Raw genomic sequence first — 17,487 nt, 5'->3', positions numbered from 1 at the left:
TGATAGAATAATGATTCCAGGATGATGTGTAGATACCAGAGACAGTGACAGATACCGCTGACTGAATAACGTCTCCCTGGACATAGCTAGATGTGTGTTTAGCCAGATACTTACTACATAATGGATTTCAACGTGAAGAAATTAGCTTCGGATGCTGGAGTGTTTTTCACACGAGCTGTACAGGTAGGGTAATTTATGTCGTGTCTCCTATAAATTGACTAACGTTAAATGCTAGCTAGCTAATGTTCGCGAAATAGCTAGTAGCGTCTGGCTTAAATAAAAACTAGAAACGGCATGAGTTGGCATCATTGCCAAATACTTTAGCTTACGTTATTGGCAGAATACCCTCTATATCCTACACAAAACATTGGTTCAGCTGACGTTATCCTCCCTTTTTCATAGTAGCCATCGTACAGTACTGCTAGCTAGTTTTCCTGGCTTGTAACATAGACAGTTATATTGAAGGAAGGTTTCTATGCCATCTGTGATAGCCACTGCTAGCTTGATGCTATAGCTGACGTTCGCTAGTTGTGTTTTCGCAGAGGTCTTTCTTTGCTTTTCAGGTACGGTGTAGCTGTGGGGTCAGAGGTGACCTTTCGTGCCCCCTTTGCCCAACCCCCAAAAATTACAACACCAGATACACTGTCACAATAATGACAAATGTAACTAACAGGTCATGATGAAAATGTCAAGAGGGAATGACAGTGGGACTGATTTCCCAATGTCTACAGTAACGTTGCAAGGAAGCAATGGATGTCTGTTCAGCCCATAGAAATTCCATTCAGTTTGATTTCTCAGACTTTGTATCTAAACCCCTTGGCGGAGTATACTGGCAATGGGAAAAGACTGGTGAAACATTAATTAGACAGGGACTGGGAGACTAGCAGGTTTAGTGTTTCATGGCGTATGAGGGCGTGGTATTTAGTTAGATGGTTTCCAGTAGCGTATGAGGAGACGCATGGCGTGAAGAGCATCCCTACACCAGTGATAATGTTGAAGATTCAAGTGACATGGCATAGGGCAGCACCATGGACACTATAGAAAAGTTCCATTATACACAGAAACAGTGAAAATGCACTATTGATGTTGAGTCACTGCAATAGGCCTTGTTCACAGAGAAGTGAAAGTGATTCTTTCATTGTGTATTTTGACAAAGTTTACAGGGGAAAAGTTCGGACAGGTAGAGAAGACTGAGCTGGATGCCCATTTTGAGAATCTGCTCAGCCGTGCCGATTCCACAAAAAACTGGACAGAGAAAATCTTCAGGCAGACAGAGGTTCTGCTGCAGCCAAACCCAAGTAAGGCCCGGCATACACACTGAACTGATCAGGACAGAGGCCTCCACAACTCCCAACCCTACTTAATGCAGACACACACACAGGATAGAAGGACCAAAAACACATTAGATGAAAACCAATGAGTTTTTTTATGTGAAACATGGCGGTAGCATGGTGATAGAGAGCATTGTGCTCTAACCTGTGACTCTCTGATTCTCCATGCTACAGTTGACCACACTGGTGAGTATCCCTCCCTCCCATAGTGCCCTGTTGTGGAATCTTTTCATCCGTCTGGTCTGTAGTGCAGCAGACAAATGCTCTATGCAGTATTGGCTGTTTTCAAGCACCAGTCTGTTCTAGCGCTTGTTCTGTGGGTATGAAAACCTGTTGATTATCCTCTATTGCAAGCGGTAGCCTACTTATCAGTGAGCAGCTCAACAGCTCTGTGTGTTAAGCACACCAGACACTGACTCAGGCTTGTGGGTAACATGCAGCAATTCATTCCTCAGAAACATGCATTTACCGTGTGTGGGATAAATATGTTAATCTCTCTACAAATGCATTATCTGAGCGAAATAACATTTATCTCCACGACATCTTCATTCTACACCTCATTCCCACCATGTTGAACATACAATACTCTACTTTGTCATATTGGGCATTTTCTTACTTTCCTTTGGCATTCTTCTCTCCCACGAATTTCCATTCTCAGACTAGGTTTCATCGTGTCCATCTGTGACAACTGTTTTTGGCAAGTCCTCTCTTGAAGCAGGACATCCCCCTCTTTGTATCGGCAGGTGCCAGGATTGAGGAGTTCCTGTATGAGAAGCTTGACAGAACGATTCCATCCAGACCAAATAATGGAGAACTACTGGGTCATTACATGCAGGATGCGGCTAAAGATTTTGGACCTGGAACTCCATATGGTGTGTACTCAGGCTTTGTGTATACTTATTCTTCCCAGGTGGTCTAAATCTGGTTTGTTTGAGAGGATTGGCCAGTGATCATTTCATTTTTGAGAGAGGAAACCGAGACCGTGCCTTGAGCCCTAGTCAAGTCCATGAATTACATTTTCTGGAAAATGCATTTTCACACTTACCCAATACCTCTTCACCCTGTGCCCTCACCCTTGTGCTATAAGAAGTGCTCAAACCATTTGTGGTATATCCCTGTGAGAAAATATCTCCATAGTTGATACAGGATATTGATTTTAAATGACATTAGACGTTTAATGTACAGGGTTGCAGGTGTAATTACAGGGTACAGTGAACATCTTAACTTCCGAGCTTCAACATATGATCATTTTCCAGGAGTTTATAGTGTAGAACTCTTCCCAAAGCCTTTGTTTCTACTGATGATTTCACCCTAAGGTGAGTGAGCAGTGAGATTGGTGACGATAGCTGTTGTGAGCGTTAGTGAATTGGTCTCCTCCCGCCCCTGCCCTCCAGGCTGTCTCATGTTTGTCAGGCCAATAAATCAGCCTCTCTTTCACTGGCAGTCCTGAGGATCAATAGTTCGCGGTCGCTCTCTCTCTCTCTCTCCTATGTGAATGTTGTTGAGAGCTGCAGGCTTGGCTCTGATACGCAGAATGTTTATGCAGAAATTAGTTTATTAGGCTGCCTGTCTGGTGCTTTTCTCCTTCAGTTGGAATGGAGCTTATTCACAGAGACCTGAGTGCTGGGCCATGTACAGCTTAATGTAGAGCTCTGCAGTACTGCTGCTTAGCAAGGATTTGTTTTATACATTAATTCCATTATTTTAGAATGGCAAGCTGATGCCAATAAGTCCCCTTTTTGTTTTTTCCAAGAATAAAAATGCACACATACAGTAACCTATACTAAGTAAGAACAGGCATGTTTTAGTGATTTAAATAATTTGATTTCTAATTCATTCATTTGTACACCATGTCACAAAGCAGATAACTGTGTGGAGCAGTGGAAACCCCTTATTGGCGTACAGATCGATACATCAGTCATCAATCCCATTATTTCCTCTCCTGCAATAGTAGCTAGATGGGCACTCAGCTACTCTAATCAGGTCATTAGTGGCCTGTTTCTCAGTTGTGGGTTTTAGTGATGTAACCTTCTGTGTGTGTGGGTGTAGAAACTCTGTTGTAGTAGTGTCTCCTCACAGCAGTGACGTGTCGAAAACATGATTTCCTCAGTATACCAATTGCGGTCTGTCCATGCCTTCCAACAAGTAACCAACACAGATATGCATACTTCAAATTCCGCAAGTAGTAGGCCTGTTTGATGATATAATCCTTGCTGTGTGGTGTTATTCATCAGGTATTCCTGTACTCCTTTTGTCTGTTTTACATCTGGAGAAACCCCTACATTCGAAGGGGAAATTTGAGTTTCTGCCATGTCAAGAATGTTGCTACTCTAGGAATTCCCTCTCTGGTTCCGTTCCTCTTCATTCGCATGTATAAAGTAGTTGGGCACATAAAAAAAGACGCAAAAATGAAACTTAAGAACGGGAAGCATAGAAATATTGCACATAGAACAGATCTACCGCTTCTTAGACTTGCTTTCAATGAGAGTGACAGACTAATAACTCACATGTCTATGTGAATTTGGTTGAGTCACCCAAAAAGTAACATATTGCAGCTTTAATGTTTGAGATCCTGAACCGGTTGTGTTGCACTACCAAATCCTATTGGTCTTGACTTTGTCTGTCTGTAATCTTATGATAAGCATTAAGTCATTCCTAAGTAATAAGTTAGACTCTTATACCTACAATGGGTTCCAAAATTACTGGCACCCCTGACTGGCAATGCACAAGCAATACTTGAACTTAAAATATAAACAATATCATTATAGGGAGAAAATCAAAATAGCAACATGTGAAAAATACTGTACTTTATTAATGTTTCAATGGAAACAAAATCATTTATTGATTTAATTAAAAATCAATGTCCCCAAAAATCAACGTTTCACAATTAATGGCACCCTTAAAGATTATTGAAAATAACATCAACCAAAATTAAACCAGCAATTAAATTCTACTTATTTAAGTGTATCTATGACTTAAGGAACAATATTGAGCCATTACATCACTTTCTGTTTCATTAGGGTATAAAAATGAGGTAACACACGTGCAATATCCCGCTGTCATCCAACACCATGAAGAAAACAAAAGTAGTGGCAGTTCAAACGAGACAGATGGTCGTAGACCTTCATAAATCTGGTAATGCTACAAGAAGATCCACAAACGATTGAATATACCACTGAGCACTGCCAGGGCAATTATTAGAAAATTCAAAAGATATGGAACAGTTGAAAACCTCACGGGTAGAGGACGCAAATGCATTTCCCCCCCCCAAGATAGGGAGGGGGATGGTGAGAGACGCATCAAAATCCCCAAGAATCACTGTGAAAGAACTGCAGGCCTTGGTGATGTCTTTCAAAAAGCACCATCAGATGCCACAACCACAGGCTCTTTGGAAGGGTTGCCAAACGTCATTTGGAGTTTGCCAAACGTCATTTACATTATGACTGGGTGAAGGTGTTCTGGTCAGACGAGACCAAAATGGAACGTTTTGGTCAGATACAGCATCTGCACATTCGGTGTCGAAACAGAGATGCATACAAGGAGAGGCACCTCATACGCACGGTGAAATATGGTGGTGGGTCAGTGATGTTTTGGGGCTGTTTTAATTCCAGAGGTCCAGGGGCACTGGTTAAGATTGATGGCATAATGAATTCTACCAAGTATCAGGCAATTTTGGCTAACAATCTGGCTGCCTCTGCCAGAAGGCTGGGACTTGGCCGTAGGTGGACTTTCCAACAAGACAATGACGCAAACATACCTCAAGATCCACACAGAAATGGTTCTGTGACAGAATCAATGTTCTGCCGTGGCTATCTGTCGCCAAACCTCAATCCATTCGAAAACCTGTGGGCTGTGTTGAAGAGGGCAGTTGATAAGCACAAACCCAAGAATGTGAAGGATCTTGAAAGGATCTGCATAGAGGAATGGTCCAAAATCCCTCCAAATGTGTTCCTTAACCTTGTCAAACATTACAGGAAAAGACTCCATGCTGTTATCCTTGCCAGAGGTGGTGGCACTAAGTACTAAATGAGGAGTGCCAATAATTATGAAACCTTGATTTTGGTGAAATGTATTTTGTATTATATAATTGCATAATTTTGGTGGGTTCCATTGAAACATTAATAAAGTACAGTATTTCTCACATGTTGGTATTTTGAGTTTATCTCTATAATTATATTGTTTATTTTTTTAAGTATTGTTTGTGCATTGCCAGTCAGGGGTGACAGTAATTTTGGAGCCCACTGTATATTTCACATATTGTGTGTGGGTTCATCATATGCTCGTGTGTGTGTTCTGTAGGTAGCACCCTGATCAAGGTAGGTGACTGTGAGAGGAGACTAGGCGGTGCACAGAGAGAGTTCCTACAGACCTCCGCTATCAGCTTCCTTGCCCCACTCAGGAACTTTCTGGAAGGAGACTGGAGGACCATCTCAGTGAGTGGCTTTCTGGCCTCAGAGGGACATCATGAGATTGCATGCAGACCAGTGTATAGACCAGGATTTAATACAATGCTAATCAACACCTTGGGTTTTACTCTACTTCTTATTACTGTGTGGATGTAGCAGGGAATTAGGGCCTAGCCAAGTTAAACGTAGCCTGTATGTGTGGGGTCATGCCGTGCAGAGAGGTGCTGATCTTCTCCTCTCTGTCTCAGAAAGAGAGGCGTCTCCTGGAGAACCGCAGACTGGACCTGGACTCCAGTAAAGCACGACTGAAGAAAGCCAAACTAGCGGAGTCCAAGGCCGCGGTGAGTCTGCCCTCCACCACCTCTCGCTGTGCACCTTCAGCTGCATCATGTAACCAGGCTCCAGTTCAGAGTGAACTGCTACTGCTAACTAACATCTTTCTCTGTTCTAATTATGTTCACAGTGTGAGGGAGAAGTGAGTATTAGTGTAAAATATTGTCCACTTTTAGTTATTTTATTTTCCCTTTTTCTTTCTGACATGCTCATTGCCACCATGAAATCCAGTTAAGTGCATGTTTGTCTTCCAAGCTCAATGAGAAGCCAAGAGAGAGGGAGAGAGGGAAAAAAACAGACTAGAGTTCTCTTGAAAGTGAGTGAAATGAACTTGTGGCATGGTGTAGGGCCTTGTAAGAATTTTAAGCTTGTAAGTAAGCATTTAACGGTAAGGTCTGTATTCGGCACATGTGACAAAATAAACTTTGATTTGATTTACACTGGAGCAAACCCGTATATGACCCTAGAGTCAACAAAACTGAGTAGTACGCAAAAGTATTTGGAAAATGGTGAAACAAAAGTGGCTTTTAAATTAGACTCATTTGAGTCCGTGACAAATTGCATCCAATTACCAAATGTATCCCCTCATTAAATCACAAAGGCCTATTTGATAGCAGTAGTGAGAGGAGAGGCCCTGTCCCATGTGAGTGCAGATGACTGGAGTTGAGAGTCCTGATTGCTAACCTGCTTGCCCGATTATACCATGACCAACTTCTAGCTTCACTTCACATTCCCTGCTCCCATTCTATCAGAGCATTTCAAATGTTTAGATTTTTGGCTGAGTTTTTCCTTCAGGGCAAAGATCTGATTTGATAAGCCATTGTATTAGCCATTTGATTAGATCTTTTTTTCTGTAATAACATGAGTAAATAAACAGATGTATGTTCTTTCAGTTGTAGACTAATATCAAATCAGATATTTGAAACCTGTATGCATGGTGATTGCCACATGAACGCATGCTAATTTTGAAATATTTATGTATTTGTTTAGCCTACTTACACTATATATACAAAAGTATGTGGACACTCCTTCAAATTAGTAGATTTGGATATATCAGCTACACCCGTTGCCTACACGTGTATAAAATCGAGCACACAGCCATGCAATCTCCATAGAAACATTGGCAGTAGAATGGCCTTACTGAAGAGCTCAGTGACATAATGTGGCACCGTTATAGGATGCCACCTTAACAAGTCAGTTTGTCAAATTTCTGCCTTGCTAGAGCTGCCCCGGTCAACTATGTGCTGTTATTGTGAAGTGAAAAGGTCTAGAAGCAGCAATGGCTGAGCCGCAAAGTGGTCGGCCACACAAGCTCACAGAACGGGACCACCGAGTGCTGAAGCGCGTAGCATGTAAAAATCGTCTCTCCTTAGTTGCAACAATCACTACCAAGTTCCAAACTGCCTCTGGAGCAACGTCGGCACAATAACTGTTCGTTGGGAGCTTCATGAAATGGGTTTCCGTGGCCGAGCAGCTGCACACAAGCCTACGATCACCATGCACAATGCCAAGTGTCGGCTGGAGTGGTGTAAAGCTCACCTCCATTGGACTCTGGAGCAGTGGAAACGTGTTCTCTAGAGTGATATATCACGCTTCACCATCTGGCTGCCCGATGCCCAAATCTGTGTTTGGCGGATATCAGGAGAACGCTACCTGCCCAAATGCTAGTGCCAACTGTAAAGTTTATATTGTCCTCAGAAGAATAAATTATTTTCTACGTGCTCATACATTTACATAAAATATACATTTTAAAGATCAAACCAACAACTCATCACCCAGTATATAACATTCCAGTTACTCCATTATATTATAGTTTAGCCTCTGACAGGAAGACAGGAACTATTGTCTAGGTATACTTTGCAGGCTACACATTGTGTAAGCTAGTTTGAGGCTAAAATGGCGTAATGGTTGAAGGTCGGCTTCCTTTTTATGGGCTATGACACATGACAGGCTGTGTCCACACAATGATCTCACATCCTGCTGTGTTTATATACACATGCTGTATAGTCATTAACCTTCTAGTCTAACGCGGCTTGGGAATCACCAGGAGATATGCAGGTGTAGAAAGTTATTTGGACCGGTCTCAGACTTGTCTCTGTATATCAGCAAGCAAAGAACAAATGGTTTCGTTTTTGCTGTTGTGTGCTTTCCTGTCACATGACTTTATTATACTTTTTTTTGTTTTGTTTGATTTTGTTTCTTTGGTTTGGTGCACACCATACTGTATGTGTAAACTGCTCTGCCATGTCTGTAGGCTGTGCCTGATTTTCAGGAGACCAGACCCAGGAATTATGTCCTCTCTGCCAGTGCATCTGCGGTAAGGAGCTTAAACAGCCAGTCCACGCTACGCTAACACTACATGTAGCCTACTCTTGCTGACCTCAGTGTGCTCATAACCTCGAGCAGCCTCTCCATACACAGTGTCCACATGCGTCATGTTGCAGGCAGGTAGAGACTACAGCCATGTGTTGAGAGCCCCGCTCCCCCTAGAGGTCCTAGAGCAGTGTTTCCCAATCCTGGTCCTGCGGTTGCCTTGCGAGCCACCCTGATCTCACGAGCCATTCACGTAAGCTTGTGAGATATTCTCTACACAGATGCAGATATTTGTGTTGCGAACCATTTATGTAAGCTGACTGAGATCAGGGTGGCTGGCGAGGCTTGTCCTGGGGGGTCCAAAGGGGTGCACACTGTTTTTCCCTAGCACTAACACACTTGATTCAGCTGATCAACTCATCGTCAAGAATTTGATTATTTGAGTCCGGTGTGTTAGTGCTAGGGCAAAGACAACAATATGCACTGTCCCAGAGAGACTATTAAGAATTAACTTCATAGCCATTGAATATTGCTGTGCATTATAGGGAAATAATGCCTGCTCTAGAATGCGCTTCTAGCCAATCAGAATTGAGTATTCAACAATTCCATGGTATAATCCCAGTTTTAATTAAATAGAACGTTGTGGCCCCACCAACAACAAAAATGGACTATACAGCTACAACATGACGTGAATATCGACTTGGAGTATAAGTCACTATAATGTTAATCAGGTCTATCTTTGTGTTGTCACCCATGACAACCAGGGTTGTATACAAGACACACTATGAGACATTTTTTTATTCTAGACAATTCTGTGCTTCGACATCTGTAGCAACAGTTTATTTATTTAACTAGACAAGTCAGTTAAGAACAAATTCTTATTTACAATGACGGTCTATCGGGGAACAGTGGGTTAACTGCCTTGTTCAGGGGCAGAACGACAGATTTTTACCTTGACGGGGTTTCGATCCAGCAACCTTTCGGTTACTGGCCCAACGCTCGAACCACTTTATCACCAGATTGCTTTCGGCATAAAGTCCATTATCTATGTGACACTTTTCAGACACACCCACAAAAGTAGTGTAAAGATCTTCACATGTGTTTCACTTCAAATGATCCAGATAAGATTTACTCTGAGCACAGTACCAGAATATCTGGCAAATCTGCTGTCTTGAATGCACCCCTGGGTTGAAAACGTATGTTTCTTAACTGTCATGTCATCAGTCTCAATCTGAGAATGTGTGTGTCTCCCCTGTGATGTCATCAGAATGTGTGTCTCTCCCCCCCTCTCTTGTTGTCCTGCGGCTTTTCAGCTCTGGAGTGAGGAAGTGGACAAAGTGAGTACGACATGTTTGGATACCGTCCTCACATACTGTCTATATAAATTATATCTTTACTCTTTATCTTTTGTTTCTAGATAGTGTCTCTTTCCGCAAGTTATATCCCCCAGAGTACATACTGGTGGACACAAACAAAACAGCTGATAAAGGACAATGCTGTGAAGTAATATTACATGTAGCTATTACCGCCACACCAGCGTTCACGATTCATGAATGCAGTCAATTCCACGTGACTGTTTTAGTCATGGTAACTAGGCTTCTCCAAGCTCTGCTGCTGCTGTTCATTAGTAGCCTACCAACCTTCTAACTACCTGGTACTCCGCACTCTATTGTTCCTCTAATCACTCTGACATCAATGCAAATGTAATCGAAAATCTAATCAAATACTTCATGAGAGCTTGTGTTGCACAACATTTCTATAGGCTATGCAATTACGTGAGAAAACAGAGTGATGGCCTCTATTAAAAAGAGGAGGTTCCCATCAGCTTTCTATAGGCTAGGCCTACTATATTTATTTCTCAACTTTCCTAATATTAAGCACATTACTTATCTTTACAAAAGGAGTATAGCCTACCTGGGTTGCATGAAAATGAACCTTAGGAAAAGTGTCCTCCAATCGTTATTTAAGTGCATAGATGACATGTATTTTTTCTCGCTGCCCCTTTTTTGGGACAGGTGCATGATAATGGTCCATTCTAATTCAAATCAAATTTCACACACACACTATTTAATCTATAGTACCAGTCAAAAGTTTGGACACACCTACTCTATTAAGGGTTTTTCTTTATTTTTTAATTATTGTAATTAACAATAATAATATTTGTGGAGACATCAAAACTATGAAATAACACAGATGGAATCATGTAGTAACCAGAAAAGGGTTAAACAAATCAAAATATATTTGATATATTCTTCAAAGTAACCACCATTTGCCTTGATGACAGCTTTGCGCACACTTGGCATTCTCTCAACCAGCTTCATGATGTAGTCCCCTGGAATGCATTTAAATTAATTTGTGTGCCTTGTTAAGTTAATTTGTAGAATTTCTTTCATTAATGTGTTTGAGCCAGTAAGATGTGTTGTGACAAGGTATACAGAAATGGACCTATTTGGTAAAAGACCAAGTCCATATTATGGCAAGAACAGCTCAAATAAGCAAAGAGAAACGACAGGCCATCATTACTTCAAGACATGAAGATCAGTCAATCAGGAACATTTCAAGAACTTTGAACGTTTCTTCAAGTGCAGTCGCAAAAACCACCAAGCGCTATGATGAAACTGACTCTCATGAGGACCGCCACAGGAAACGAAGACCCAGAGTTACCTCTGCTGCAGAGGATAAGTTCATTAGAGTTAACTGCACCTCAGATTGCAGCCCAAATAAATGCTTCACACAGTTCCAAGTAACAGACACATCTCAACATCAACTGTTCAGAGAAGACTGCGTGAATCAGGCCTTCATGGTCGAATTGCTGCAAAGAAACTACTACTAAAGGACACCAATAAGAAGAAGAGACTTGGTTGGGCCAAGAAACACAAGCAATGGACATTAGATCGGTGGAAATCGGTCCTTTGGTCTGATGAGTCCAAATTTGAGAGTTTTGGTTCCAACTGCCGTGGCTTTGTGAGACGCAGAGTAGGTGAACAGATGATCTACGCATGTGTGGTTCCCACCGTGAAGCATGGAGGACGAGGTGTGATGGTGCTTGGCTGGTGACACTGTCGGTTATTTATTGAGAATTCAAGGCACACTTAACCAGCATGACTACCAGAGCATTCTGCAGCGATACGCCAACCCATTATGTTTGCGTTTAGTGGCACTATCATTTGTTTTTCAACAGGACAATGACCCAACACACCTCCAGGCTGTGTAAGGGCTATTTGACCAAGAAGGAGAGTGACGGAGTGCTGCATCAGATGACCTGGCCTCCACAATCACCCAACCTCAACCCAATTGAGATGGTTTGGAATAAGTTGGACCGCAGAGTGAAGGAAAAGCAGCCACAAAGTGCTCAGCAGATTGAGAGAATGTCAAGAGAGTGCAAATCTGTCATCAAGGCAAAGGGTGGCTATTTGAAGATTCTAAAATATACTTTTTTGGTTACTACATGATTCCATTTGTGTTATTTCATAGTTTTGATGTCTTCTGTTATTCTACAATGTAGAAAATAGTAAAAATAAAGGAAAACCCTTGAATGAGTAGGTGTGTCCAAACTTTTGACAGTACTGTATGTAAAGACAATATTAATTCAATAATAGTCTGATGGGTGACAATATTAGACTATCACTTATGAATTATAGATAATCACTTGTGAATGATGCCCAGCATAAGGCAAGAAATAATAAAACATTTTGGTGACTTTTTCTAATCATAGTCACACGCCTCATGTATCCTGGCCTATATGTTTTGATAAGATTTGTATCACAACTAAAGTGGCCAAATAACTTCTTAAAATTAAGCACATTAATCCGCTTTAGAGCCTAACTGGCATACATAATCAGCGTGTGAGTTTCAAGTTTGGGGAAGATCATTTTCACCATAAAAATGCACCTTTTTATAGAAGCATTACATGCATAATCACATTTGTGGTCACTTTAGACAATGGTGTTTTCCCGCTCATGGAACATTTGTGCTTCTAGCCTACTGACATGTGCGCATTGCTGCACTTATAATGTGAAGAAATAGCCTAATAGTTTATCAACATTTCAAGCTAAACGTTCTGATCTGGTACTTCAGCCACATTGCGTAAAAACGTTTTTTTGATGCTAGTGGTTGTTATAATTTTGGATATCACATCCCACAACTGTCCCAGACTATGTTTGAAATATTTATTTCTCGCACAGATAAGAATAGGTCACCTTTTGTACTATGAGGGTAGTAAATTGACGTAGGCTAGTGCTTTTGCTGTTCGTTAGACCTACTCATCTTGTTGGCTGACAAAGTAAATGTGAACAGTTCTTCCAGTATCTTCAATATGCACCTTGGAATTGGATAAGGATGTGTGAGTTGCGTCCCCAATGTGTCTGTCTTCACTTGTAGCCTGTGAGAAAGACCAGATCACTGCTGGAGAGCCATGTGAGTGAGAGGTTCATCGGTGCGCGCACCACTCGGAGAGAAGGGCACAACTGTCACTGGCCACAAAAGGCATGGATTTTTTTTTTTAGGGTGTGTAACGGCCACACACAGGGGATGCCACCATGAAATTCGAGGCATTATCAAGTGCTGTCAAATTATGAATGAGAGACTGATCGTGTGTACAGCCTGTCCAAAAAAAACAAAGCAGAGCTCAGGCTCTTCAAGCAAATTTTTTTTCAAATCATCATTAGTCGCATCATGCAGCCTTCATGCAGCATTCAAAATCAAAACATATAGCCCAACGTTTGTAGAACAACTAAATTTACATTAATAGTTCTAAGCATATAGTTGTACCTATTTCTTTGTTAACTGCTCAACACAGAATACCAGCACTCCCTCAAATCATTTGGAGAAAATATCCTTTCTATTTTATTCAACTTTGTTCAATTGTATTCTTCATACTATAAAACAATGCCACGGAATTCTAAGCAAATCTTGTCTGATAAATTAGTGTAGCTCACAGCCAAATGGCATATCAGGACCTAACAAGGACAACGCATAGTATGCTATTTTGATCTTTTGAAATAGACTACATTTTCTTCATATCTTGCTTCTTTAGACCTTTCTTTAATAAATAATGGATTTATTGTGAAGGTGTAGGCTATATTACATGGATTTATTAGACTTTAAAATGTAGATGTTCCAAAAGTTCTGCATCTGTGGCTTGTAGGTGATGTGTGGAAACCAGGAGATGCTAAATATGTTTGTTAATTAACGTCAATTACCGTGAGACCGACAGTTATTTGCTTGACAGTCACCGGCTGACCTAATTTCGTGACCGCCACAGCCCTAATTACATGTTATCTCATTCTGTGTTGTTGTTCTGTAGGCAGCGCATGAACTTCGAGTGGCCCAGACAGAGTTTGACAGACAGGCAGAGGTCACACGACTCCTGCTGGAGGGCATCAGCAGTACACACGTGAGTCATGAGGTCACACATATATAGAGAGGACAAACATGACCACTACACATAACCGTTCTCTTTAGCAAATGTACTGTCTACCGTGTATTGTGCTGTTTTAACATGGTGGTAACAGGGTATGTTGAGGAGGAACAAGTATTTCTAATGGAGTTGTCTTGTCTGTGTTTTGGATATGTTGTCTGTAGGTGAACCACCTGCGCTGCCTGCATGAGTTTGTGGAGGCACAGACAGCCTACTACAAGCAGTGTTACCTGCACATGCAGGACCTGCAGAAAGAGCTGGGCAGGTGAGGACTGGCTCTGGGTAGATGCACACATGTATATTGGGCATACTTAGCTGGGGTGTCTATGCCTGGCTTTCATTTGCTGCAATGTTTTGCTCTATTCAAATGGGTGTATGCTGTTTATCAATGACCATCTCCACTGTTATCTCTTATGCTCTCAGTTCCAATGGAGATGTGTAAGTAACATTTGATGGCGATTTACAGTAACATATTTATGTTAACCGCTTTTCTAAATCAAACATGGTGGAGTCTTATTTTTCCTTAAGGAATGTGCTGTGTACCTTATGACTGTCTTCTCTCCCGAAACCTCTGCAGGTTTCCCAACGCGTTTGCTGGTAACCCGGGTCTCTCCATGGCCTCCGGTGGCTCCTCTCCCCAGGGGAATGCCACCCTACCCCAGGACGCTGCCAGCGCTGTGGAGACAGACACACTGAAAATCGAAGAGGTACAGGCCCCCGCCACAGGCACACGCAAGGCCAAGGTCCTGTACGACTATGACGCTGCCGACACCAGTGAGCTCTCCCTACTGGCGGACGAGGTGAGCACACGCACACAATCCTTCCTTTGTGCACGCCAGTGATTTATTAGTTTAATCAGGTGTGTCCGTGCAAGGCTAGAATATGTGGACTGATTGCTGGCTCATGTACAGTTTAATTGTATTAACACTGCTGAATAACTATTAATACACTACTGTATGTTTTGTCTTTTCCCAGTTAATCACAGTTTACACAGTGCCAGGCATGGACTCTGACTGGCTCGTTGGCGAGAGAGGGAACCAGAAAGGGAGAGTGCCTGTCACATACCTGGAGCTGCTCAGCTAAAGAAACTACACTCAAAGAAATACATGGAGACACACACACACACACACACACAATTGCACTCACATGCCTTCAAACATGCAGACGTTGACGAATTCAAACAAGCAAACACACCCACTGTACATTCTGTACGCACCAGGACTGCATGAAATCATTGGTAATTATGAAGGCAAATGCGCTACATTGAATATGGAGGAATGGTTACCTTGGCTGAAAATTCTGAATTGTGAGATGTTTATAGATTTTAATTTCACCCTGCTTCTCACAGCAGGACAATAATCCTGCAGCTACAAGACATGTACATGATTATGTGGATTATAATTAAGGGACATGTTTGTAGGGGCTGATAAATTTTTTCAATAGGGCAAATCAAGTCTGACATTTTTTAAGTGGAAATTACAAACTTTAGAAGCCTTTTTAAATCTTGAATACACTACAATTTGCATTTCCTGCTCCGCTGGAAAATTCTCTGCGACAACGGAGTGGCCAAATTAAGATAGCAGATCTGTACATACTGAAATCCCCTGTATTATTCAGGCTTTTTGGTTTTATTTTAGGTGACCTTTCACAGCAGGTGTGAAGCTTCATACAGCCTGCCCACTCACTATCACCTGTTTAAACTATATGCACCAATGCACCAATTTTTTCCATTTCATACACCCTGTGCACCTGTAGTTAGACCACATTCCTATAATGTAATTTTCCTCTACCACTACCTGGAACTGAAACATTTCATGGTCGTATGCCCTGCTTAACGAACTGGGAATGTAATCACTCTTACAGCAAATATTTGAAGCACTCCTAGTCGTTTACTAGCTGCCTTACAATGATGCGAGAGAGCTGTTTCCATCTGCTATAACTAATAGAATGTATTGTACACACCACAAGGTCCACACACTCCTGTTTGCTTGGACACTTCCTTTGAAGAAGACAGGCCAGATCTAACACAGAACATACATTTTGGCATGCAAGACCATAACTTGTTATCATTTAAGTATCTGTGATTAGCTATATTCCCATTTGTCCCTTTTTTTGCTCTTCTGTTTCTTAAACATGTTACTGTTCCTTCAGTTGTCTTTGTTTCTTTTTAGTAAAATGTTTGTTTGATCTGATGTCTTTTCTGTGATCAAGTCTAAGTGTCTTCAGACAGGACCTAGGCTGCTGCATGTGCTACTGGCAGGAGTTGGTCAGAGTGTTCTGTCCACTGAAAAGCCTCTTAAAAAAAAAAAAAATGTAATCCAAAGTTTTAATGGTTGTATTTATTTATTTATTTTAGTACCAAAGCAAACAAGTATATGCATGCAATTCTGAATTGAGCCCAACCCTGGTTTGTACCATTGCTGCTGTGGCATGTCTTGTTTTGACCCTTTTCTGCCTTTTACTGTCAATGTATTTATTGCCTGTTTACAAGCCATGCTGAATGAATGAAAATATGTAGGATGTAATAAAAAAAAGTATGCTTTTATTTGGACACAATCCGGTCATGTGGTTGTCAGCTCAAGTTGTTCTTAAGCTAATATTCTGGTGTAGCAGTCAGATGGAAAGTAATCATTCTCTTCTAAATACATTTAATTTGAACTTTATGTCCAACATCCTGTAACACATCAAATCAAAGTTTATTGGTCTATTTGCAGGTGTTCCTGCAGATGCAGTGAAATGCATATGTTACTAGATCCTAAAGTGCAGTAGAATGTCTAGCAAATACACAAATAAGCAGAAGATCTAAACAAGAAATCAAATTTAACAATCCAAAGTAGATTATATTAGTGAGCAGTGTCAGAATCCAGAATACAAATACATGGTTTGTGTACACCATATGTGAACTGATTGCCCCCCATCTATCTTCAGAGCTCGTGCTGCTAGGCGACCTAAATTTGAACATGCTTAACACCCCAGCCATCCTACAATCTAAGCTTGATGCCCTCAATCTCACACAAATTATCAATGAACCTACCAGGTACCACCCCAATTCCGTAAACACGGGTACCCTCATAGATATCATCCTAACCAACTTGCCCTCCAAATACACCTCTGCTGTTTTCAACCAAGATCTCAGCGATCACTGCCTCATTGCCTGCATCCGTAATGGGTCAGCGGTCAAACGACCTCCACTCATCACTGTCAAACGCTCCCTGAAAAACTTACTTCAGCGAGCAGGCCTTTCTAATCGACCTGGCCGAGGTATCCTGGAAGGATTTAGATCCTCATCCCGTCAGTAGAGGATGCCTGGAATTTTAAAAAAATGCCTTCCTCACCATCTTGAATAAGCATGCCCATTAAAGAATTTTAGAACAGGAACAGATATAGCCCTTGGTCTCTTCCTGACCTGACTGCCTTAACCACAGAAAAAAACATAATATGGCGTTCTGCATTAATCGAAGCCCCCCGTGTATGCAACTTTCACAGGAAGCTAGAAACCAATATACACAGGCAAGTAGAAAAGCCAAGGCTAGGCTTTTTTCAAGCAAGAAATTTGCTTCCTGCAAACACAAATTCAAAAGTTCTGGGACACTGTAAGTCCATGGAGAATAAGAAACACCTCCCCTCCCAGCTTCCAACTGCACTTGAAGATAGGAAACACTGTCCACCCGACAATCCCACTATT

At 41.6% G+C, this 17,487-nt stretch overlaps 1 protein-coding gene across 8 annotated transcripts; it reads left to right on the top strand.

The window, feature by feature from the left end:
- The first annotated feature begins 25 nt into the window (after nucleotides 1-25).
- Nucleotides 26-16,347, top strand: sh3glb2a (SH3-domain GRB2-like endophilin B2a). 8 transcript variants are annotated; one of them, XM_023978143.2, is made up of 13 exons: nucleotides 26-183; nucleotides 1,157-1,298; nucleotides 2,075-2,203; nucleotides 5,631-5,764; nucleotides 5,986-6,078; nucleotides 6,201-6,212; nucleotides 8,325-8,387; nucleotides 9,697-9,720; nucleotides 13,689-13,778; nucleotides 13,967-14,067; nucleotides 14,226-14,240; nucleotides 14,380-14,602; nucleotides 14,778-16,347. In XM_023978143.2, exons 1-13 carry the CDS (start codon nucleotides 121-123, stop codon nucleotides 14,883-14,885), a joined length of 1,197 nt encoding a protein of 398 aa, XP_023833911.1. In that variant the 5' UTR covers nucleotides 26-120; the 3' UTR covers nucleotides 14,886-16,347. The 8 variants fall into 8 exon arrangements, with proteins under 8 accessions (XP_023833911.1, XP_023833914.1, XP_070293060.1 ...); XM_023978146.2 differs by lacking the exon at nucleotides 6,201-6,212; XM_070436959.1 differs by lacking the exon at nucleotides 9,697-9,720.
- The last annotated feature ends 1,140 nt before the right edge of the window (nucleotides 16,348-17,487 follow it).

This window comes from Salvelinus sp. IW2-2015, linkage group LG33 (assembly GCF_002910315.2).
Source record: "Salvelinus sp. IW2-2015 linkage group LG33, ASM291031v2, whole genome shotgun sequence".
Taxonomy (NCBI): Eukaryota; Metazoa; Chordata; class Actinopteri; order Salmoniformes; family Salmonidae; genus Salvelinus; species Salvelinus sp. IW2-2015.
The sequence above is the reverse complement of the archived record's forward strand: the minus strand, read 5'-3'. Positions and strand labels throughout refer to the sequence as shown.